Source organism: Gymnoscopelus microlampas, assembly GCF_963454915.1.
Source record: "Gymnoscopelus microlampas genome assembly, chromosome: 11".
Lineage (NCBI taxonomy): Eukaryota > Metazoa > Chordata > Actinopteri > Myctophiformes > Myctophidae > Gymnoscopelus > Gymnoscopelus microlampas.
The window spans coordinates 38,335,442-38,359,798 of NC_139948.1; the positions used below are offsets into that span (position 1 = coordinate 38,335,442).

At 43.4% G+C, this 24,357-nt stretch overlaps 1 protein-coding gene across 1 annotated transcript; it reads right to left on the reverse strand.

The window, feature by feature from the left end:
- Positions 1 to 4,753: 4,753 nt before the first annotated feature.
- cdc42ep4a (CDC42 effector protein (Rho GTPase binding) 4a) lies at positions 4,754 to 23,991 on the reverse strand. Its single transcript, XM_084072128.1, has 2 exons — positions 23,735 to 23,991; positions 4,754 to 8,270 (listed from the first exon to the last, which is right to left on the reverse strand). The coding sequence occupies exon 2, from the start codon at positions 8,122 to 8,124 to the stop codon at positions 7,060 to 7,062; it is 1,065 nt and encodes a 354-aa protein (XP_083928254.1). The 5' UTR covers positions 8,125 to 8,270; positions 23,735 to 23,991; the 3' UTR covers positions 4,754 to 7,059.
- Positions 23,992 to 24,357: the final 366 nt, after the last annotated feature.

Consider the following 24,357-nt stretch of genomic DNA (forward strand, 5'->3'; position numbering starts at 1 on the left):
ATGTGCGGATTGCCTTGTTTTAATTGAATACAATGCCATCGAAAACAGACCAAAGAGTAGTGACTACGTCCTGCAGTTTGTTCATTCACAGTAAAAAAAGGGAATTTAAACCTCTGTTGGTTCTATGCTTTCACTCCTGCAGTGACGGGGGCCGATTCGGCAATCCTGGCAGGCGCTAGATGGAAAAAAACACACTTTAAAGACGGTGAATTTATGACAGAAGTTATGACACAATCTCCAGATTTATGAAGGAAACTGCTGGTTGCACAATTGACTGGAGAAGCGGGACTGAGAGAAGGCCGATTCTTCCCTTGGAGCGACTTTTCCATCTGAGAAATCAATAGGCAGAATGTGAGTTACCTGCACAAACAACAGTTGTCCCAAAGAGGGAAAACTCCACGGCTGCTCAGAGGAAAGGGGGGGGGGGCTATTTTTCACAGTCCTCCGTGCAGGCATCTGAAGTCTTTTAAAAGTGAGGACACCCAGAGGCTTCAAATCCGTTCCGTACCTCCTCCCCCCCAACCATATGTGTGTGTGGTCTCCTGCTGCCATCCCCACCGATCCAAGGTTCAGGGGTCAAGGGGTCAACATTGGGTACTGGAATGTTTATATACCCCGCTCCTGTTAACACCAATATCCGCTGTGCTGTATCAAGGAGTCCTAGAGGAATACTTTGGCCTACATTTGAGGACATAAAGGAGGGTGAAAAAAAAAGGTTTTTATAATATGTTTGATTGTCTTTCACTTAGTTTTGCTATTTCAACCTTTTGGAGACTGAACCAGATCCCATTGTGGGCTGCTTGAAAGGGCAAAGAGAAATTACTCAACTGATATGAGTTGAGATTTAATCAATACCAAAACCAAGCATCGCCTTCGGCGCACGATGAGCGACAGCCCAGCAGAGGTGCTTTTATTGCAATGGCAATAGGTATATGTTCACACAGCACACTGACAAGTCATTTGAAATGAATGCAGAGCAAACAACTCAAGCAGATAATGAAAGAAGACTAAACAGCTGTAAAACAACACAACACTCAGCAGAAATGATCAGAGTTCAGGCTCCGATTTGATTCCGTGGCAGAGTGTAACTGTTTTTCCATGCAAGCACATTTCTGTTGTCCTTCATTCTTTCCTTTTTGATCTTTCTCTCCCTCGCTCTCTATTCTAAACATATCACTCCCCAACACTTATCCTGTTAGAAAACAGAATACATACATGCTCTGATGGGCATACTGTGTGCATACATTTGGTGTGCGCGTGTGTGTGTGTGTGTGTGTGTGTGTGTGTGTGTGTGTGTGTGTCAAAGCATGGGAAAAGATGTCTGGATGGTGTCCAGTTCTTCTCACTTGCACGCAGCCACAAGCACACACACTTCGGGCAGTTGTCCATGGCAGTCGCGTTCCAACTCTATGCCAACAAGCAGTCTTATAACTCATGCGCACGCGCACGCACACACACACTCACACAAAACGACATGCCACACCCCCCTCTCCCTCTCCTTCAGTGCAAAACTAAATTGCAGAAACGCCTGTTTGTTTATGACCCATAAAAAAAAAAAAGTACTAGCAAAATACGTCTGCAAACACAAAGGGAAAATGCTGGGGCCGCCTGGGTTGGGGTGACTTTTTGGGGAGTGGTCCGAATTGGAGGGGTGGGAGAATAGGGGGTGGGGTGTGCAATCTTACACTAGTGTGTGTGTGTGTGTGTGTGTGTGTGTGTGTGTGTGTGTGTGTGTGTGTGTGTGTGTGTGTGTGTGTGGGAGGGGAGATGGAGCATAGCCAGGCAAAAGGCGGCTGATGAACAATTATGGATTCTGTTCCTCATCTTCCCCATCCCCCCCCCCCCCTTTTTTTTTTACTTCCCCTCTCTACGTCCCTCGTTCCCTCCCTCTCTCCTTCCTCTAGTTCTCCACCAGCAGGTTGTTTAATGCTTTCCAGATTTCTGCATGCCGTCGAACCTCCTGAAGAATTGCAAGTCTGCCCATGGAATTTGGCGGAAAAGCCTATGGGGTGCACGCAAAGACGTGTGGTGCAGTTAAAAACCCGAAGGCGCTGAGCGCCTCCCATCGGCCATCGCAGAAAAACAAAGAAACGTTTTTCAAAAGAGTTTGAAATCCGAGGGGAAATGACACTTGACAGCCACTGGATCAGATGAGAAACCTACATCCATAGTGTTTGAGAGTGAAAAACAGCTGCAAGCCAGACTCAAATTTCAGTGGGGGGAAGGGATGTACATTCTGCACTTCCAGAGTCTCAAATGTTCATGTGTGGGAGAACTCACAAGAATGGGAGTAGAATTCACAGCCTGACCACTTCTTAACCCCAAACATCCAAATAATCTCATTAGACAGACATGTTTATGCCAATGCATTGTTTTTTTGTTTGGGTTTATTCTCCACATTTGCTTCTAATTAGTTCTGGTCACTAGGTGCTGTGTGTTGAACTTAAATACCAAACAAAATAGCAAATCACGCAGGATGGTTTGGTTTACGTCACTATTTTCTTTGAGGGGCGAATATGAATTTAATTCAAAACGCAGAGAGCTTATTTGCATCAACAGGCAGACACACCCATTGCCAGATATCTTCATACCTCCACTAGATGGCAGTAGATACCAGTCAAACAGGGTGAGTGCAACTGTGACATGCAGTGGTGATACAGAGACCGTTTAAAACAAAGGCAAAGCTGGTAATTACACAAGTGCTTTGCCCAACCAACCAAGCAGTCCATAAAAGACTTAATGGTTTATGCAGACAGACAAAATTAGGATCAATAGTGCCACTGTCTCCATTGATCACACCAATCAATATAAATGTTTTTTTCACTCAAGACACAAGGATAATGGCTTGTTTTTCTAGCCAACAAGACTGCATGGGCTCTGCTCTGTGGCAGAATAGTGTGATAAAACAAACGCCTTAGGAAAAGGACAGAATGAGGGATCAGTACAAAAGAGGGATGGCGCTCTCTGTGTCCAACATGCAGTTTTAATGTGGAAGGTCCAGTCTAAGACCTTTAAGCCGACAGCAGGGTGGGTGAACAAAATTGGGGGCAGTGAACTCTGCCCTCTTACTTTGTAGCCTACCCCGTTGAGTGTTTGTGAGAGAATGAGAACGGAAGCTGCTGGATAACTTAGATTTATATACTTATACATGCAAACACAACAAATTAAGCCTCATTTACAGCATATACTGTGTCCTATAACGGTGTCACGCTCCCAAAAAACTATAGCAGATGCACAAGCTCACACAACGTGGATCTGCTGTTTTTCATATATATATATATATATATATATATATATGGCATTACAGCGAGCCCATCCGTTGTCACTAACATGGGCGTATTAAAAGAACAGTGACTGAGCATAAATTATTAGGCTCGTCCGTGCTTTTATCATACTCCATGACCATGGAGGTAAAGGGCACGCCAGGCCATGATGACAATGGGCTCCTCCCCCAGGGCCTTCCAGTGGCTTCCATCCTCTAATGAGCACAGACATCCCATCCCTCCAGTGTTTTATCAACCCAGTCATCCATGATCCAGGTCGGGCCAGTCAGGGGAGACAAAGACATTCCCATCTCTCTTCTAGGACTCAAGACCCACCCACCCCCAACTGTCCCCCGAGGGTGATGCTGATGGAGACCAGTCACAGCTGCTCCATTATTGAGGGGCAACGAGGGGATGAGAGCCGAGAGGACCACTCGAATGACACACAAACAAGAGTGCAAACTGTGACGTGCAAAGTGATTTTGAAAAGCTTAAACAGGGAAATTGTGGATATCCGCCTTTGTTTTTTTCCCCTCCTCATCATGATGAGTCATCACTTCATTCAAACCCGTGGAGCGAATATCTCAGATACGCTTTCAAATGACCTCAATTGCTTCCTTCCTTCCTTCCTCCGCTGGGAGCCTGTAAGCATAGCAGGGGAGGCAGGGCGGCACAGGAGGAATTTCACTTCACGGATGCCTTTGTCAAAGCTGGTTTGATTGAGTCGTACAGTACCTTCCTATAGAGCAGGGGTTTTCAACAGGGGGCCCGGGACCCCTAGGGGGGGTCCTCAGAGTTACAACAGGGGGGCCGTGAAATCTTTTATTTTTGTATTAACCACTTGGACTCTAGCGTCCCTATTCTGGGGGGATCATTTGCCGAAAATTGCAGATCTACAAGTTCACGTGTTGTGAACTTGTAGATAGGCTATTTTCGGCAAAAGTTAAAGAAAGGTCTCTCCCCGTCTCTCCAGCTCTTTGATAGACAGAAAATACATTTTCAGGTAGGTGACACCATTTCAGCCAATCATTTGTATAGTGTTCCAGTTCCAATTTTGCATGCTCATTTCTTTGTGTCATCAATTCCAATTTCACTTGTTTAATCTGTATCCTTTCTAAGCCCTCTGCCCTGATTCGAAATTGGTATCCTGACCTGAAAATGCAAATGGCATTTTCTGTTTAATAAAGAGCTGGAGAGGCATGGAAACTTCTGTTACTGAACAAACACTCTATAGCAATGAGTAATATCAGAGTAATATAGAATAAGACTATTTGACACTTATTTCAACAAAAGCAAATCACTTACCCTACTTTAAGTTTACAAAGTACTGGGGGTTTAAGTGGTTAAATGTCTGAAAATACACGTAAGAATCCAACACTGATGATAGTGCTGTTAAACAAGTCTATGAAATCTATGAAAAAGTTTAATCAGCAACAGAATTTTGTACAATATGTAGTGGGGGGTCCCTGCTTCATCGGCCTCTCAGCTAAGGGGTCCATGGCCTGAAAAACGCCTGCTATAGAGTACAACAAAATTACTCTATAGGAAGTACTGATGTAATGAGACAAATAAAAGATCACTAGGGAGTAGCATACAGATTATGTTCAGCTTCTCTTTTATTGAAAAATAGTTATTTTGGATAATAAGGGAAAGGGATGTAAATATACATTATTCTTACTCAAATATACGAAATGCTAAGGCATAATATACACAGCATCATACAGGGAAAGGACAACAGGAACTGCACATACCACAACTTCCCATTCACATGTAACCTCAAATCACTGAACCATGGGAAGGCCTTTCGGTGAATATTTGGCTGCTGAAACATGTTGAGCAGCACAACATACATATAGCCTAAGAACTATTTAGTGTTTCAAACACTTGGGATATAAATATCCTGTCAGTGAAATTCATCGTTCTTTCAACAAGAGGAGACAGGAGTCTTAAAACAATATTTCAATGTAACTTGCACGGTGTTTTGTCAACCTGAGAGGCAGTTTTAATGCTATTTCAACAATGATAAATCATATCAAGGGGAGAGTGACCAAGATTTGACAGGCTCCTATAATGCTGAGCTCTATAGATTCATTTCTTTGTAGATGGGAATTATTATTTGGCACGTCTGTCATTCTCCCTTATCAACAAGCCTCATCTTTAAAACTCAACCTCAGCATCTCCAAGCATTTGTTTTTGAGCATCAATCATCAATGCAAATGCATCCCTTTTTTTTTTCTTTCCAAACAGACAAACATAAACCTATCAAAGATAGATTATTTTTTAAAGATAAAAAGCAAGACATAGACACACACTGAATATTAGAGTCTGGTTTAACTGCTTGCAGCTGAACCATTACGGTTTGACAAATTCTAAAGCTATCCTCAATTGTAGCAATGAGAACGTATTATTATTCATTCTAAAGCTATCCTCCTCACATGTAGCGATGAGAACTTATTATTATTATTATCATTATTATTATTATTAGTTAGATTCTTTCCTTTCTTTTTAATTCTTTGCAATTACGTTCTGTGATGCGCATTGAGTTGCACTTACGATATGAAATGTGCTATATAAATAAAAGTTTGATTGACTGACTGATTGATTGATTGAACTGTACTCTAGACAAGCCTCTTTTACACAGTAGACCGTTCAGTTGCATCACTGCAGTTACTACGATGAGTTCATCTTTTGCAAAACAAGGAAGGAAGTGGTTACCAGATGCTTCTCAGTTCCAACGTTATTCCAAAACACTGAGATTAGCAAAGGCAATATACTGTAAGTGTAATGTGTGTACATTTGGACAAATCTTAGCGATGACAGAGAGGACTGTACAACACATTTTCATACAAGTCAAGCCAATGACTACAGCCTGCCACTATACAGTTTGGTATACCCTACTTGATTCCTCTCTGGCTTCTTGCAGAAAACCCCACAGTTTATAGTTTTACCGCAGGCCAATGCATCTCCATTACCTTTATGACCCTGCCAACTCTAATTTACACAGAGCATTAGCCTGAGATGTGCTAAACCCTCACAGTGAAGTAAACAGAGGCACACATCTTGGCCTGTGCTCCACGGTCCAGCTTTATGGCAGGAAGTGGTATTGGTTGAGTAGTTGCACAAACTCCCACAGAGTTATGTCAAGAGGGAAAAATCATGTTATGTGCGTGACAGCGATGTCTGGCACTCTAAGTAAGGCTGGTTTAAAAGAAGACACTCGACCCAGTTTGTTCTGACAAGACATCCGTTACAGTTCTAACTTCCTGTTCAGTTCAAGCCTAAAGATGCCACATCGCAGCAAGAAGAAAAACGAGGGGGAAAAGTGAGTTCAGCTGAGAACTTGGGAGTCAGATCAACAGAAGGGAGACGGAAGGCATGAGGTGAGCAGTATTTACTACGTGTTAAAGATAAGAAATGTGTCTCTTCCGTACAAAAATCTTTTCCCTCCACCCTCATCACTTGAGGAATGTTTCCATATTTCATTAACGACAGCTTTTCAATGTTGGTTCAGTCAAGGTACTCAAATGGACAGACCGTCCGACAAACAGAACGTAGTGTGAAATGTAGAAGCTCAAGTAGTCACAGCACCTCTCTTTTCCCGCCGGATGAAACGCGCTCATAAACAGTTCAGATCCTCCACGCCGCTATTTCCTCCAGGACGCGGCAGATTATTTCTGCTCCGACACATACTATATATCCGACAACATCAGAGGAGCCGCCAGCTCCGCATAAACTCCGTTCTTCTTAACGTCTCTGTCCTGTTTATTCCTTTCCCCCCCAGGTAGCTCGAGAAATCTCACACTCGAATCTCGTCGTCCTCGTCCTCCATGAAGGAGGAGAAGTTGCTGTCTTCCTCCGGAGGGGCACTGAAGGTGGCGCTGTCCGTGTCTCCTCCGCAGGTCTGGCTGCTCGGCTTCTCCTCCAGGGCGGCAGAACCGGAGCTGGACACGGAGCAACTGTCCAGATGCTGCAGGTGCTTCGGCCGGGTCTCTGGGGTGTATTCTGGGGTGTAGGGGCCTCCGTCCTCGGGTTCTACGTCCACAGGGCTGGCAGGACGCATGGAGGCCTCGTTCTGCTCTCCATCCTCCTCCTTCTGTTCATCGTTATCCTCCTCTTCATCATTAACATCGTCTCCGCCGACCTCCACGCCGTCCGCTTCGTCTCCGTGGTCGCTGGGGAGCGGAGAGGCGTGGCCCTCACTGCCCTTACCCTCCTCGTAGCCGAGGTCGTCGTCCTCCTTCTCCATCACCCCCAGGATGTCGCCCAGCATGGAGGGTCCCAGATCGATGTGGAACGACATGACCGACTCGGCGTGCTTCATGCCGCGTCCGTAAAAAGGCATGCTCTCTGGGAGCTCCGTCAGCTCCCCAAAGCTCCTCTCGTGCAGCTCAAGGTAATGAGCGGCCGCCGCACCATTCGACGGCCTCCCTTCTGGCTCTGTGTGCAGCTTCAGTGGGCTGGAGGACAGGCTCCTGGTCACCGCTCCGTCGCCGCGGTCCTCGTCGTTGAGGAACGGCAGCGACATGGCGTTCTTGACCTGGCTCAGCGGCCCGCCAGGGGCCGCCAGCATCTCCTCCCTCTGCTCGTCCACCCTGGTGACCGACTGGGAGCGCTTGCTGCTCCTGAAGGTGCGGGACAGCAGGCCGGGCCGCGGCGAGCGGGGGAAGGACGGGGACTCGCGGGGGGGCTCGCCGGAGCGGCTGCTGAGGAAGGAGGTGTCACCGAAGGCGTCGCCGCTGCGGCCCACGTGCATGGTGTGGCGGAAGTCCCCCAATGGAGCGCTGATCATCTCACGGGTGAGGTCCATGCGCGAGCGGCGCTTGCTCTGCGACCCGGAGACCAGCTGTTTTAGGATGGGCATGGCTGCTGATGCGTTGTCACTTTACTCACGGGAAGGAATCCGAGACGCAGTCGGACAACAAAAGAAATGACTCCGACCCCTCAGTATCCTTGGTCCAGTCCCCGGAGATAGCGTCCCTGATATTCACTTCCAGGCAGCCTGTGAGTCTGCAAAGAGAAGAGAAACCGATATCAGATGACGAGGCGATTATACAGAAGCCGGTCACAGTGTATCAAATGTACATGCGCTTGCTGATTCACCCTGTGACTGAAAAGATGAAGACTGGGCACGGGACGGTGCATGAATCAGAAAAATGAAAGTGCACACACAACAACAAAACGTCTATCTGTGCGACCCATTTACTTCGGTACAGCAGTCACAACACACCACAGACGAAATGGAGCAGTCTGCCTGCCTCGTCCCCGGGCAAGGGAGACCTTGCACATTACAGTGTCAAACACACAACTAAGAAACTTAACCCGTTAAGACCGGGAAAGCATCGGTTTCATTTTAGATTTCTTTGGCAATTCAAGAATAGCAGATCTACAAGCTAAAAGTACGAGCTTGTAGATCTGCTATTTTTTTTTTTATCGTGAAAATGTGTGCAAATCTTTGAATATATACATTTTTTATTTAAATCTTTGCTTCTGGGGGGTCCCTGGAACAACATATTTTGAGATGGGGGGTCCACAGCCAAATACATATCATTCTGGGTGGTCCTTGACATAAACAAAAAGTTAATCTAGTAAAGTAAATCTTTGAGTTAAAATGTTTGCTGTCAAAAAATATATATATTCAAAGATTATGTTTTTTCAAAAATAGCAGATCTACAAGCTCATAGTGCGGCACTCGGTGCCGTGCAATGAGCTTGTATATCTGCTCGGTATACAAGCCTCGGTCTAAATGGGTTAAATCAATACTGAGATAAAACGTCGCTGAGGGACATGGAGTCCTTGAGTTTTAGCCAGCTCATCCGTCTGCTGTCCAACTTCCATACTGCAATACTTCAATACTTACAGGCGCCTGTTTACTTCCACAAAGCCCTTCACAGAATCTTAACTATTCCGCTAATTGCATGAGCTGAAGCCATCAATTATGCAACGCTGTAATGGCAAAGCCATTCGCCATCTCTGATGTGATGTGACAAGCTCAAAACTGCATTGGAGAAAGACAAAAAACTGTGGTGGAAGGAGTACTCTGATTTTTTACTTAAGTAAAAGTAGCAACACCACAATATAAAAATACCCTGTTAAAAGTAAGAGGCCTGTATTCAGAATTTTACCTTGAATAAAAGTACAAAAGTACATGCATCAAAATATACTTACAGTGTCAAAGTAAAAGTACTAAAATGTATCGATATTTCTCAATTCTTTCTACAAGATCACAAAGTGATGTGCAGCGTTTGAGCTTGTAGATCAGCCTTTTTCAAATATCTGAAGTATAACATAGGGCTTAAGTGGTTAATGCATGTTTCGTAATAATAATCAAAATCTGCAAAGTAACTAAAGCTGTCAAATACTTGGAGTAGGACAGCTTGAGAAAGGTCCGAAGGGACCGAAACGTTGCTCTTTTAAATTAAACTCTGAACAAAGCAAGCAGCTGTGTGCGGGCCTTATCTTTTTATTAAGAAGATTTTTTGAAGTATACTTTTTGTGACCAACGCACCAACTAGAGAGGAACCGGGTGTGCGGAAGTCTTCTCCTCACAAATACTTGGAGTAAAAAGTACAATATTTGCCCCTGAGATGTTGTAGAACGTATCGAAAAATAGAAATACTCAAGTAAAGTAAAAGTATATCAAAAGTGTAGCTACTTAAGAACAGCACTTGAGTAAATGTACTTGGTTGTCTTTTTCCACCACTGGAAAATAACACATAGGGAAGCACCACATGGCTGCTGGTTTAAGCTGCATTATAATTGGAGCCAAAACACCAAACCACAGACCCAACATGAAACAGAGAGGAAATAGCAGAGTGTTGCCAGTGGCTTTCTGGTGCAAATCTCAACTCTTGACTGCACGGCATAAATAATTCCTAATTTATACTCTGTTGTACAGCGGTGTCGCGTGCCGAAAATAGCAGATCTACGAGCCCACGACGTGTCGCTTCCTCGACACATTGTGAGCTTGTAGATTGGCTATTTTCTAAGTATAATAAATCGGGCTTTAGAAACGCCAGGCAAGTCCAAAAAATGTCTATTACATAACGAGAGCGGAGAAGCAATAACTGTGTCCAGTGAATATACTATGTATAGGCCTACACATCTCTATCCTGGCCGCAGTTTGGAGGTCACACCTCGAAGGAACTGGGACATGGACAGAAGACAGATGACTAAGAGGAAATGTGCTAAGCGCTACGCTAGCCTCTCCTCCAGCAAGGACAGAGTACCAGCTGATGGTGTGCATTTACTGCATCACTAGAACCTGCAGTCCAGACAGCTGACACCTCTATTCAGGGCTTCTAGCAAGATACTGCTACTACCCCAACCTCAGGGGTAGAAGAAGCATTGTGCATTGCAGACACACACACACACACACACACACACACACACACACACACACACACACACACACACACACACACACACACACACACACACACACACACACACACACACACACACACACACACACACACACACACACACACACACACACACACACACACACACACACACCATGCTGCAAAATGCAAAGTAAATAGGCTGATACCTGCAGACAACAAATGCAGATTCAATTCCTGTGTAGTGTGTATGAGGTACACAAGAATGTTAAAAACATGTAAAAGAGAACATTAAAGAGACAATAAAATCCAATGATCTATTTGTATCTATTTGTAAGAGTGTACAAATGTAACCAAATGGTTATATTTGTACACTCTGAGTCCCGAGTTAAATTAGAACTGAGGATTTTACTGCATAGCATATCTGTACACACACGTACACACACACACACACACACACACAGCTTGAGAGAAATGCTTATCTTGCCCTTTGCTACCCACGCACACCCCTGTCTAACTCCTTTGTTTACGCACGTGCACCACTCGACCTGTACTTCACATTGCTCCCAGGCAAGACCTCATAAGATATTTATAAAGTCACTCTTCTGTCTAACCACCCCCCCTCCAACACACACACACACACACACACACACACACACCCAGCTGAGCCTCTACTCTACTACACTTCCTGTCAGTGCCCTTACCTTGTCTTGGTTTCCGTGGCAACAAACCGCCGCTAGCGAGCAGTCAGACAGTTTCCTGCCCGGAGGCTGCAGAAGGCATTAGGCTTCAGGCAAGCTGTCATCTCATCATGCAACACACACGTATACACACGTACACACACACACACACACACACACACACACACACACACACAGAGCAGCCGGAGAAACGTTTTCTGTTTTATCCATCCACTCACTCATTATTTGTTCCATTATTCATTTGAAAAATGTGGCTAATTGTGCTACTAAGTAGGATAATTCTCTTTGGGTAACCTTTCCATGGCGTGGACCCCAAAACAGGCCTCTGGCCTACATTGCAAAAACAGAAACGGCGAAAATAGCCGATCTACAACCTCACTTTGAAGGACAGTGGTTCTCAACCTGTGAGTCGGGACCCCCAGGGGGGTCCCCACATCATTTTGGGGACATGTACGGGTTAAATGAACACAGAGAATGTTGCTTAGCTCTGTGTGTAGTGTGAAAACATTTCCATGACCTCCCTTTTCCCTCACTGGCCAGGATGTTTGTACCACAGTGACATGTTTATTGTTGTAGCTACAGGATCCGCTGCTAGGTTTTTATTGGAAATAACGAGGCAGAAAAAAGAAATCACAGCCGTAGAAAAAATTGTTGATTCTGGGTGGCATAAAGCAAATAAAAGGAGAAAAAAAAGAGAACATTACATGTAAGAGGGGGAGAGGGTCATATCCCACCTCCTTCATTCCAACCCCCGAGCGCCAGGAAACAATCACTGGTAAAAAAAAATGTGAAGAATTTAACGTGACAAAATAAAAGCTTCATGGGGCTCAGCTGTGGCACACGGATGCAGACATTTGCAACAAACCAGATATGCTTTGTTCTTTTAGTTCAGCAGAAACCAGAACCAGGAAGGAAACTGCTGCACCACAGGTCCTTTAAGCCTGATTTACTGTAGTAGTACTTGTGTCTAGGGTTGTCACGGACTAGGGTTGTCACGTCATGACTCATGACATTTCCACTTGACGATTAATTGTCACACAAATAATTGCGATTGATGATTTAATGTGTTTTTTGGCATTGAACATTGGAGCATATAAATAAACATTACATTTCCGTTTGACTTTTAGGCTTAGTAAATAAAAACTGCACAGAGCAGATATGACAAATAACTGAAATATACAAAGAAAGGATATTTAATAACTTTATTCTTTCAAAATAATTAAAACTAATGTGTCGACACGTTGTAAGCTTTTAGATTGGATAGATTTCGCTATGTTTTGAAAATATTTGAAAATGGATGAACATTTTTCATCAAAAGATTATGCAAACATGAGCAATTGTGATTATTTCAGATAATTGCAATTAAGCGATTATGTACGGTAATAATTGTGATGGGCCCCTTATCTACTAGCGTCGTGAGCTTGTAGATCTGCTTGTGACAATCTGCTATTATTGGCACACACCGTTAAATTAGGCATTGCGCTTTTATCAAACACACCACACACAACACTTATATTTATAGCATTGTGTGCGCTGTATCTGTTTGCATGTGTGCATGCAGAAAGTGAACATAGCAGTGTGTGTGTGCTGCATCTGTCTGCATGTGTGTATGCAGAAAGTGGACAGAACACTTATATTTATTGCAGTGTGTGTGTGTGTGCTGCATCTGTCTGCATGTGTGCATGCAGAAAGTGGACAGAACACTTATATTTATTGCAGTGTGTGTGTGTGTGCTGCATCTGTCTGCATGTGTGCATGCAGAAAGTGGACAGCGGGCCTGAGAAGGCAGCAGTTAGCGTGGGAACCACAGGGTCACCACGGGGGGATGACTTTATAAACAGGGCTCTCACAACAACATGGATGTGAGCCTGCCTGCAACGCAGCACACTGGAGGGACAGACAGACAGACAGACAGAAGTGTGGGACGGGCACATGTGTGCCGTCTAAGTTTTTAAAACCAGGAGAAAGTGGAGAAGCTCTCACAAGCTAGACACAGTTTTAGTGCTGAATGATTCATGCAGGGTGTCAGGCGACAACTGACCATCTTTGAAAATAGATGTGGTATTTCTCAACTTTCGTGCAAACCGAGTATGTGCACACGCACACACACACACACACACACACACACACACACACACACACACACACACACACACACACACACACACAGCCATACCACAGGGTTGGAGCCATTCCACACATCGTGGCTAATACTGCTACACCCCTGACATCTGGTTAGGAGAACAACATTCCAGCCTGTTTTCCCAAATGTATTCATGCCCTGGGAACATAATGTTACTTCTGTTTTTAGATCACATTACGCCATTATCAATATATATAGCGCTAGACCAAATCTGGTTCGAGTGCTATATGTTTATGGGCAAACTTTATGGGGAGCAGATACACACCCAAAACCTTGGGAGGCAAACCCAGAGAAAACACTCCAGGATGGAAGCAAAAATCGGCATTGGCTCTTTTACTACGACCAAGTGGAAAGATATCCCACAATAACCGCTAGACCAGGAACTAAACGCCATCACTACTGGAGAGGAATTTTCTAACTCAGAAGGGAATTCCTTAGACGAACGCCGTCCCAAAGGAAACAAACGAACAGTAGTTTGTGGAATAGGTGGAGCAATGAGAGTTATGCATTTTTGCATTTTCACAACTCAATATCTAAAACCCAACTTCAGAAGACTACAATTATATGACAAAGACAAACAACCCCAATTAACATCCAAAAGGAAATAACGACCCTTTTAATCCACTAAATCCGGGGAACGCATCTCTGTCATTTTAGATTTCTTTGGCTATTCAAAAATAGCAGATATACAAGCTTATAGCGCAGCACTGAGTGCCACGCTATGAGCTTGTAGATCTGCTATTTTTGAAAAATCGTGAAAATGTGTGCAAACCTTTGAATATATATATATTTTTAAGCAAACATTTGTAACTCAAATCTTTGCTTATGGGGGGGGGGGGGGGGGGGTCCCTGGAACAAAATATTTTACAAATGTTGCTTTAAAAAGTATACATATTCAAAGATTTGCACAAATTTAAGATTTTCCAAAAACAGCAGAGCTACAAGCTCATAGCGCGACACTCAGTGCCGCGCTCTGCTATTTTTGAGTAGCAAAATAAATCCAAAATGACAGATGCGTTCCCGGAATGAATGGGTTAATTGGCGCACCTTTCTCCACTTCCTTCGCCATGCTTAATGCTTACACATGGCCAGTTAATTATCTCGCACGCACACCTCAAGGATGACGAATGGACCATTCCCCTAATTGAGCACTGCCATTAGGCTACTTCCTGATGATCAATTGCTCCTACTGTCTAGTCTCCTGTCCCAGAGACAGTGGTCCGCTGCAGTGGCAGAGTCCTGTCCCATTTGGAGCCAGTGTGACCTAAATGAAGAATGACCTGAGGGAGGAAGAAGAAGAGAGAGAGAGACAGACGGGGGAGGGGAGGGCCACTTAGACCCAAATGCTCCCTGCAAAGCTCCTAAAAACCAAGATGGCGGCCTCTTTTATCTGGCGTTTCCCTCCGTCTCTCTGGTCCCTTGAGGTTTTCTCTAACCTTGTAAGGTTAGAGGGTTCAGGACATGTGTGGTGATGACAACATTACAAAAGAAAAAAAGGGCTGGGAATCACCTTGTTCTTTGCTGGAAAATCTATTTATAACATGTTACGTTTTTTGGACAAGACTGGCAAAAGAGACACAAACACACACACTGTTGTTCAGAGATCACACAGACAAACACACACAGTCACACGTGCACAGTAATTAAGCAGACAAATGGCCTCTGGTAGATAGCTATCTGCCATCCAACTCACTTAGCAGGGCTGAACATCTCATTTAGAGAAGAACAGCCCAAGGACAAGCAGTGGAAATCACATTATCCCTCAATCACACAGACGGGGGGAACAACAGAGCGGATGCAAACACTACGCTCTGAGATAAATACAGCAACGAGTGGGGAATTTAGCATAATAAAGCACTTACAAATATAGCATACTGATACGTCAAACAAAACTTGGATTACGCGTTTGCTAAAATGGCTAATTTAGAATAAAAAGATTCATCTGGATTCTGATCTGATTCTAGGGGCACTCCGACTCCACAGTTCTGACAGGCTGATGTGCGCGCCATTTGCCTGCCATGTTCTGGGTACAAGCAGAAGCCAAAGGGCTATGTTGATAAGTGAGTTAAAGGACGACTTCACCCATTTTCAACCTATCTTCATATAATAACTAATGCTAGCTAGCCCTAGCTAATGCTCCTGATAAAATGGTGAATTTATTTTCTAGTGGGTCTGTCTCTCATAGGAGGGCTGTGGACACTTCAGAAACCCACCTACCAGTGACATCATTGTTAGGCAGGTTTTTTTTTTTTAATGGGTGAAGTCGTCCTTTAACCATTTAAACCACCCTATTATACCTAGTTGACCGGGGTCCTCCAGCCCAGGGCTCTATGCTTGGTCCGCTCCTTACCCCCCTTTTTTCCCCCAAATCTCTTCAGCTTGTGAACTTGTACCTCAGCTATTTTTACCAATTGTTCGGCCCAGAATAGGACCGCTAGGGTTCATGTGGTTAATGATATGATGGGAAAATACCTCATCCTGACTAATCTCTCAAGAAGGAAGGAACAAAATTTCCCCCCCTTTTTTTGCTGATGGGTTTCCCAGGTTGCATTGTGACAACCCAACTGTGTTTAAACTGAGCTTGTTGACCCGCCCCTTCTCACACCTCGTCTCGGTGTATGCGAGTGTGTGTGTGTGTATTGTGTACCCATCCTACTGTGAATGCCACATTAACAGTGTTGCTGCTGTCTGTGCTCATGCATGGCAAGTCAGTGTGAGGTCATCTGCCGCTATGCTAGGTGTGTCACACCTCACCCACTGGGACAAGGCTTGAGCTTGAATGAAGAGTCTTGTGATCAAAGCAAAGTAGGTATTTGGAGCACCTCTGCTAAAATTAAATACCTTAAAAAAGAGACCTTCTGGCATGTTTGGATTTATTGACCCACATTACTGCTGACCGTTTCCCAAAGCATACCATGGTTTGGTTTGATTTACGAGGAAGCCGTTGAATGAATTCCATTTATTTCAGTGCATGGCATGAAAATCAAGTTGCGGAGACATGAAAGTTAATAGCATTTATAATTTATTATCATCATTGTCCTAGTTATGTTATCATTGCATACTAATGCATTTTAAAGCGGATAGATTTGAGAAGTCCAGAGCGGAAAATAGTCAGTCGAGAAAACATTTAATTACGAATGAAACTCAAACATTCATGACTTCTTAAGCAGTTCAGTTCCGTAACGTCCAGACATCGTTGCAATAATCTCTCCCCGTTGGGAGAGGGAGACAATAGACTTAGCTTATGGGCTGTAGCTTTAACATGAACCCCTATTCTGGGCAAGTCATAATAGGCGAACATTTGGTGAAAATAGCAACTTGAAGTATAGGTTTTAAGAACCCCGGGGGAAAGATTTGCCAAAAATAGCAGCTCTACTGAACAAGCTCACAATGCATCGTACCTAGGGGTGTAACGATACGTTTTAACAACGATTCGATACGTATCACGATACTTGGTTGTCGATACGATACATGAACGATACAGGTTAATTTAGAACGATACGATACATTTCGATTCAGTGATTTAGTCAATACATGAACAATACAGAACAGGTTGATTTAGAACGATACGATTTGATTCAATGATTTAAAATCGATATAGTAACTATTTATTTACCCAAAAATTCTGTGTGAAAAATAAATACCTGGATACTGGATATAAACCCCTCTTTCTTGTTTTTCTTCTTAAAAGTACTTAGTATTGTAAAAAATGTATTATTTGCATTGCAGAACGATTCGATACGATTATTTGCATTGAAAAACGATTTGATACGATACAAAGTCAAACGATACGATATTTAGCTGTTTGCATATCGATATAGTAGATCGTTGAACATTCAAAACGATTTTTCGATGCAGTTACTATATCGTTACACCTCTAATCGTACCATAACACGTTGTGAGCTTGTAGATCAGATATTTTCAGTGAAGAGTTATTTCCCATACAGATTTTGTCCAAACATCATGCAACTCGCTACACATTATCTCTATAGTCATGTGATTAAGACAGATCTGTCCGATTTTTCATATTCCATCCGGATTGGCAAAGATTGGCTTCCAAACTTTGCAGGAGTAGTCCTCATGGTGCCGCTACAACAGCCTACTTCACATTTTGGCATATCTATCTTGGACCATAGGTCGTACAATCAACATCTTTTTTACACAACTTGGCCTTGTTTGTGCCAGATTACATTTTCTGCGTGCCGTAGTGCGTTTTCTTCAAAACTACTTCTACTTTCTGCTACTACTACTACTACTACTCCTACTCCTACAGATTGAGTCCAAAACTCTGGGTAGGCAACCTGTGATCCGAGGAGCACACTTTTCTAGTTCCAATACGTTTTGTAAGTATTATATTAGGTATTACTGATTAATTGAGTACAATGGACCACAATGGAAACAAGCCCCACAGGCTTATTGTGTAATCCTTTTAGCATAACGTCTGACTGTACTACCCGTACTGTTAAAAACTGGAAAGGAGCTCGAACTGAGAGAACAAACTCACAAGATGTCAAGTCATTCATTCATTCAGGTTTAGGGTCAGTCCTGCCTGAGTGACGCTGGAAAATAAACTTCAGGTCTGCTGAGTTATAACTCGAGACATGGGTAAGTCAATATACAGTAATTATCCCTAGGGAACAGCATTTCAAACAACATGACCAAATGATTAGTGTCTGTACAGCCACCATCATAAACAACACAGCCCAGCTATTGCACACACTTCCAGTGGTGGAAAGTAACTAAGTACATGCACTTAAATACTGTACTTAAGTACAATTTTGAGTTACTTTTTACTCTACTACAATTATTTGAAAACTTTAGTTACTTTGCTGATATAAATTACATATTATAAAACATACATTAACCATTTTAGCCCTATTTTATACATAGACTATTTGAAAATAGCCAATCTACAAGCTCACAACACGTCACGATGCGACGCGTTGTGAGCTTGTAGATCTGCAATTTTCAAACATTAGTACTTTACTTTTGGTACTTTAAGTATATTTTGATGCCAATACTTTAGTACTTTTACTCAAGTAACATTTTGAACACAGGCCTTTTACTTTTTTAACAGAGTATTTTCATATTGTGGTATTGCTACTTTCACTTAAGTAAAATATCTGAGTACTTCTTCCACTGCTGCACACTTCCATTAGCCAGCTCCTCTGCAGACTACAGGACAGACTGAACACAGAGACAAGCTTTCAAAAGACACCGACAGCCAATGAGATGAGATCTGTCAGAGAACAGGCCTGAAGCTAGTCAGCTAGATGGGTACAGCTGACCTTTCATACCAGAGAAGACAACATGACTCTCTCGCTCTCTCATGTTTACTGCCTCCACCGCCCCTGGACACAACAACATCTTTTCTGTGTCTTTCATCTTTTCCATTTTATTGTACAGGGGGGGAAAGATTTAACACCATCATGTGGTTGTAACAGTTTGGTCTTACACAACAACATTTCGGATGTACAGAGGTTTCCTCTCCGGCAGTGGCAAAGAAAGGGGTGAGGGTCAGAGAAAGTTTTGTTAAAGTATGTGTTAAATAGCTCTATATTCTGATAGTACTCATTGGTAGTGTTAGTTCCGTAACAGGAGTCTCCTTGTCTCTCCAGCTCTTTGGTAAACAGAAAACACCCTTTCAGATTGGGATACCAATTTCATCCAATCAGGAGAGAGACTGCACACAGGATATGAGGATAAACAAGTGAAATTGTAAGTGATGACACAAAGAAATGAGCAGACAAAATTGGAACTGTAACACTATACATTTTAAGTTGATAAATGGGTACTCTCTCCTGATTGGCTGAAAATGTGAAACCCACCTGAAAATGTATTTTCTGTTTATTAAAGAGACAGGGGGACCCCCGTTACTGAACAAACACTCTATAGAAATCATTACTATCAGAATATAGTGCTTTCACCTTTTAACAAAAAAAAAAAAATTGTTTTGTTTTTGTTTCACCAAAAAATATCACTTACCCTACCTTTAATAGTTAAATCAGGCAGTTAACTAAAGAGGGAAAACATTGTAAAGAAAAAAGGGGAGGGGAGTATTCAGTACAGCCAGAATAGAAGCAGATGACCTTCTGGGACACCGTTCAATGACCTGCTGCTGTGCTGTTCTCACTGAACTGTGTGCTGTTCTAATCGAACATACAGGTGATATCCATTATCCAGGCCAAGCATTCTGTGTGTCGAGACTCGAGAGCAAACAATCACCTTTCTACAGGCTAATGAATGATGCCTTTCAGAAACAAACATGAATCTCTATTCTGCTCGACACCATGTGACATGATCTTATCAGAATGAATTCTACAAACGTACTGTCTAAATGCCAGTCGGTGTGACTCTGCAACGGCATTCAATGGAAACTTCTATCGCACTGCCCTTACACCCTACAGAAGACGTCGGGGGCAGGAGAGGTCACAAGGAGCCACAACCCTGGTATATAGAGGGGTTTAACACACCAACAGCAAATTAGCACAGTGGAGGTCAAAGCTGAGAAACATAATACCAGGGCAGCTACTTAGTGTTACTCTTGGACATTTACAGAGGGTCAGATCAGGTGAAATCCCTCACAGCGTCCGCAGACATTTCTGCTCGGACTTGCTAGGTCAAGAGGCCACCTCCAGTTCACCAGCTGAGCTAATTGGTCCGAATGTTCAGAGAAAACTATCCCAGCTCTCTCTTCGACCATGCATGCAGGCACACAGTGCTACAAGAATGTGCCTAATCGCCCCTCACATGAGACGCAGGCCACCCAATTTGGCAATTTAGCATATTGCTTGCATGCGCATGAACGTGCACATGCATGCAGCCGCCATAAACGTAATTGACCTGGGTGTGCTATGTAGAAGTGTGTCTGCCTGTTGGGGACAGCATGACCACAGGAAGGGCAGGGGGGGGCGTGCCGTGAACCACTGAACCCAACCCCCCCATCTCCCTGGAAATCTATTCCGCCTGCCCTTCCTGGCCATTCACAATATAAACAACTCCCCATCATACTGTATTACAACTGGGCTAACCAAACAAACAGCTCATATCTCCATCAACAGCACAGTTTTTAATAATTCACAGAAACAGGCCACTGCTCAGACTGTGTTTTCAACATAAGGTACAATTGCTGTGGATCAGTGCAGGGACAAAATTATTAATTGATTATAAAGGTTAGTAATCGAACAGGGATGCACCATCTGAAATTTGGCCGGTTCTTTCCATGGTCATCAATATCTATATTCCAAGTTTTATTTCATTCAACTGTTTGAACTTGCAGCCTATCTACAACATCTCCAAACATTTTGGAGAGACACACAGGTAGCTGCCGCACGCAGCCTATCATTGAGTCACTGTCAAGATGGTAAAAGCCCTGGCCTCAAGCTCAGGTGGTTATGCTCTCACCCTGGGCAGTCTGTAAGAGAAGTGTGTCCAGGTGTCTTCTATGAACCTAACCACAGCAATAGATTGAGTTTACGTTTTCAAAAATGCTCTGGTGGAAACCTGTCCCCGCGTTCCTCAGCGGAAAGAATGTGGGAAATTATACGATCCACAGAAACTTGCTTTAAAAGCGCTGGAGTGCCATAATTATAGTCCTGGAACAGATGAGAAGAAGCAGAGGCAACACACACATGCTGAAAGGATAGAGAAGAGACAGACAGACCCATCACTCTGGACAAACACCAAACAGTCCAGGACTTGTTTGTCAAATTAAAACGTGTATACAGATTTTCAAGGATTCTCCTGATTCTACAAGTCCAGGGTGTTAATTTAACTCTGAAAGTGTACAAATTAGTTAAATTAAAAGTCTGGAGTTGACTGCATAGTGCAGAAGCAGTTGAGGTCTAATGAACCCACACTGAAATGTAGCCCATCTGACATATGTGTCTAATTCATTTAGGCATGCAATCTTCAGGTTAATCCAAAGTAAATACAACAGGATACTTGGATTGCAAAAAGGGGACATGCAGTACTTTTCCAGATTCTAAAAGGAGGCGTAGATCATCATTTCAGATCATTAACTTGTGTTGCTAAAATGTCTAAATTCAACAAATCTAATGTTAAGTGTTACGTGGTTCTTTCCCAGAGCCAGGCCGATATCAACTCCATCTGCATATTTGGAAACCCTAACCCTAAGTGACAGGGAAACTGGGAGGGAGGGCAATGCTGCTGAATAAACATTTCCTTCAGCTCATGGTACAAATCCCAGCATGCTAGGGACAGGGTGCAATGCAGCACGTTGGTTTAGACTCGAAAACAATGCCAGCAAACAAAGGGCCCAGGAACAAACACAGCATTCACACACACTGACATACGAGACAGCCTTGGAATTCAATGTTGGGACAACACAAGGGGTTATATAAAGTTTTGCGGTATTGAAATAATGAGCAGCAGCTCAAAGGTTGGCCACTAATACGTAAACTAACCAGCTAAGCTCACAGAGAGAAAGTGCTTTTTCACATGACTAGCAAATTGTCAAGGGGAGGGATTTACACTACTATTTGCAGGCTTTGAGCAGTAAATATGTTTATTGTGCACATTCTTGTCATCTAGCGTTCACTGTCACTGTCCTCAGACACATTCCACGGGGGGAAAATAATAACAGTTTATATATATCGGAATTTCCTGGAATGTGAGGGGCTGGAAGGAACACACACTGTGTCCTATGTGAGCATACAAATCATGGACATGTTCAAACATGGATGAATGACCATACACACACAACAACCACAAATAGCACACTAAGAGATGGAAAGACACTGATTATCCCTAAAATAAAAGCCAACTGCACCAAAAACATTCACTTTCTAACCCTCAACTGACCTCAGAGTAGGTTGCACACAGAGTACTTGGCACAGTTTCTAATACAACAGAGGAGGAAGAAAGATGTCTTTACCTTTGGGCTGACAAGAAATGTCTCTCGCCGGCCAATTAGATAGTTTGTAATCTAAGATGACAGGTGACGTGAAGGTGAAGAGAATATAACCTGTGTAGACTGGTTAAACTGCGTCTGAATTCTCTCCCTTCTTCTGTGTTTTAGAAAGACTTCTAGCAAAGAGACACACTAGGCCTTAAATCTTCATAAATCAATTGGCTGACAGTTTGACATCTCGTAAAGTTCCGGGTGTCTAAAAGATAAGACATAGGTCACAGGTCACATTTTAAACACCTGAATACAAAGCCAGGTAAATCACCCTCTCCAACAAAACAGACCACTCACTGATAACAGACAACTGATAACAACTTCCTGTTCTGTCATCAACTACTGATGAGCTCCTATCAATCAGAGTAGCAGGGGACTGGACTGGGGGGCCTACAGACAGACCCCGGGGCCCATAGTAATGCCTCAGTCAAGAATGATCTCATCAGATGCCATGGTGACACACCAATGCCAAGCAAAATGAACAGTGTTGCCAAGCCAACAGGCTCTGGGAACTGGGGGTTAATGAACTGGACAAATGGGACACATCACACATGCAGAGGCCAGCTCACAAGCACTAGTGGACACTTGCCAGAGGAGTTGTGTTCAAATGAGAGACATTCAGTGTGGAGGAAATTCAGTGTTGAGGAGTGATGTGTTTAGACTTTAGAGAGACAGTCAGAGAGACACAGAGAGAGAATTGAGAAAGTGAGAGAGAATTGAGAAAGGGAGAGAGAATTTTAAGTGGCCTCATATCCCCTAAACATAAACTAACGTCACAGTTCGTAGACCACATCCGGTGTTTTCGGAATTTACCTTACCTAATGACTGGAGGTGAATTGACAGTTTGACACAGCCAGAATGCTTAAAATAAACCGTATAAACCTGAGGCACACACATGCAAGTTTAGCTTTAAAATAAGTCCAGCCACAATATAAACCTCACACACATAGCTCTGCTGCCAACAACACTGAAGGTGAGGTGCGACTTTTGGCTAATATAGCTTTTTGCAAAATCTAGAAGAAAGGCCAGCATTTTATTTCCATATATATAAATTGAGCATCAATGCAAAATCCCCACCACCCCACTGTGTTTAATGCTAGCCAGTAGCCACGTAATTATCGAGAGATTTGATTATGCCATTATAATGCTGGGTGGGTCAATCAATGCCAGACAGGAGGAACAATAAGTAGCCCAGATCATCACAAAAGCCTCAGCTGCCGTGCATCGCATGCGCGTCCCAATCACCCCAACAGACTCATACCAAAGAAAGGCTGCATTTCAAGAAGAATATCTGAGGTAGAAGTTGATTGAAAAGGCAACCTGCTTGATTAGTATTTAACGTTAAACCAGACAGTATAACTCACCGTGTTATCCCATTCACAGAAGCCGGGGGAGGTGTTCCACTTAAAGGGACACGACGAGTGGCGTGGGTTCCCCAGGTTCACAACAATGAGGGTGCGTTTATCATCAAAGCCCCCGAAGGCACGGATATGTATAAGTTCCAACAATCACAAAGATGACTCAGTTGCAGCAGCTCTCAAATAAAAGATGCAGACAATTCTTCTTGGCTCTTTTCTTTCACAAAACGGCTACAGTCTCCCCGCATCCTCTGTAGCGATGCTGCTGTTTCACACAATAAGTCAGTTCAGTGGCGAGGCACTTCAATCGCAGCCTGTGACCACGCCCCCTCCACGGCCTCTTAAAGGCACATAGATAAAGGGCTAGACTCACGGCGAGGCCCCTCTCGTCTCAGTATGGGGTCCCTGGGGTCCCCCCAATTACAATCAGCTTACAGTCAGACAGTTTAGTTCAGTGGTGTAAAGTAACTAAGTACATGTACTCAAGTACTGTACTTAAGTACAATTTTGAGGTATGTTTTACTTTACTCGGGTATTTACATGTTGTGATACTTATACTTCTACTAGAATTGCACTTTTACTCCACTACAATTATTTTCATAAAATAAACTTTTAATTACTAGTTACTT

Excerpts from the sequence above, each read along its gene's own strand:
- cdc42ep4a (XM_084072128.1), bottom strand. The coding sequence starts at position 8,124 with ATGCCCATCCTAAAACAGCTGGTCTCCGGGTCGCAGAGCAAGCGCCGC.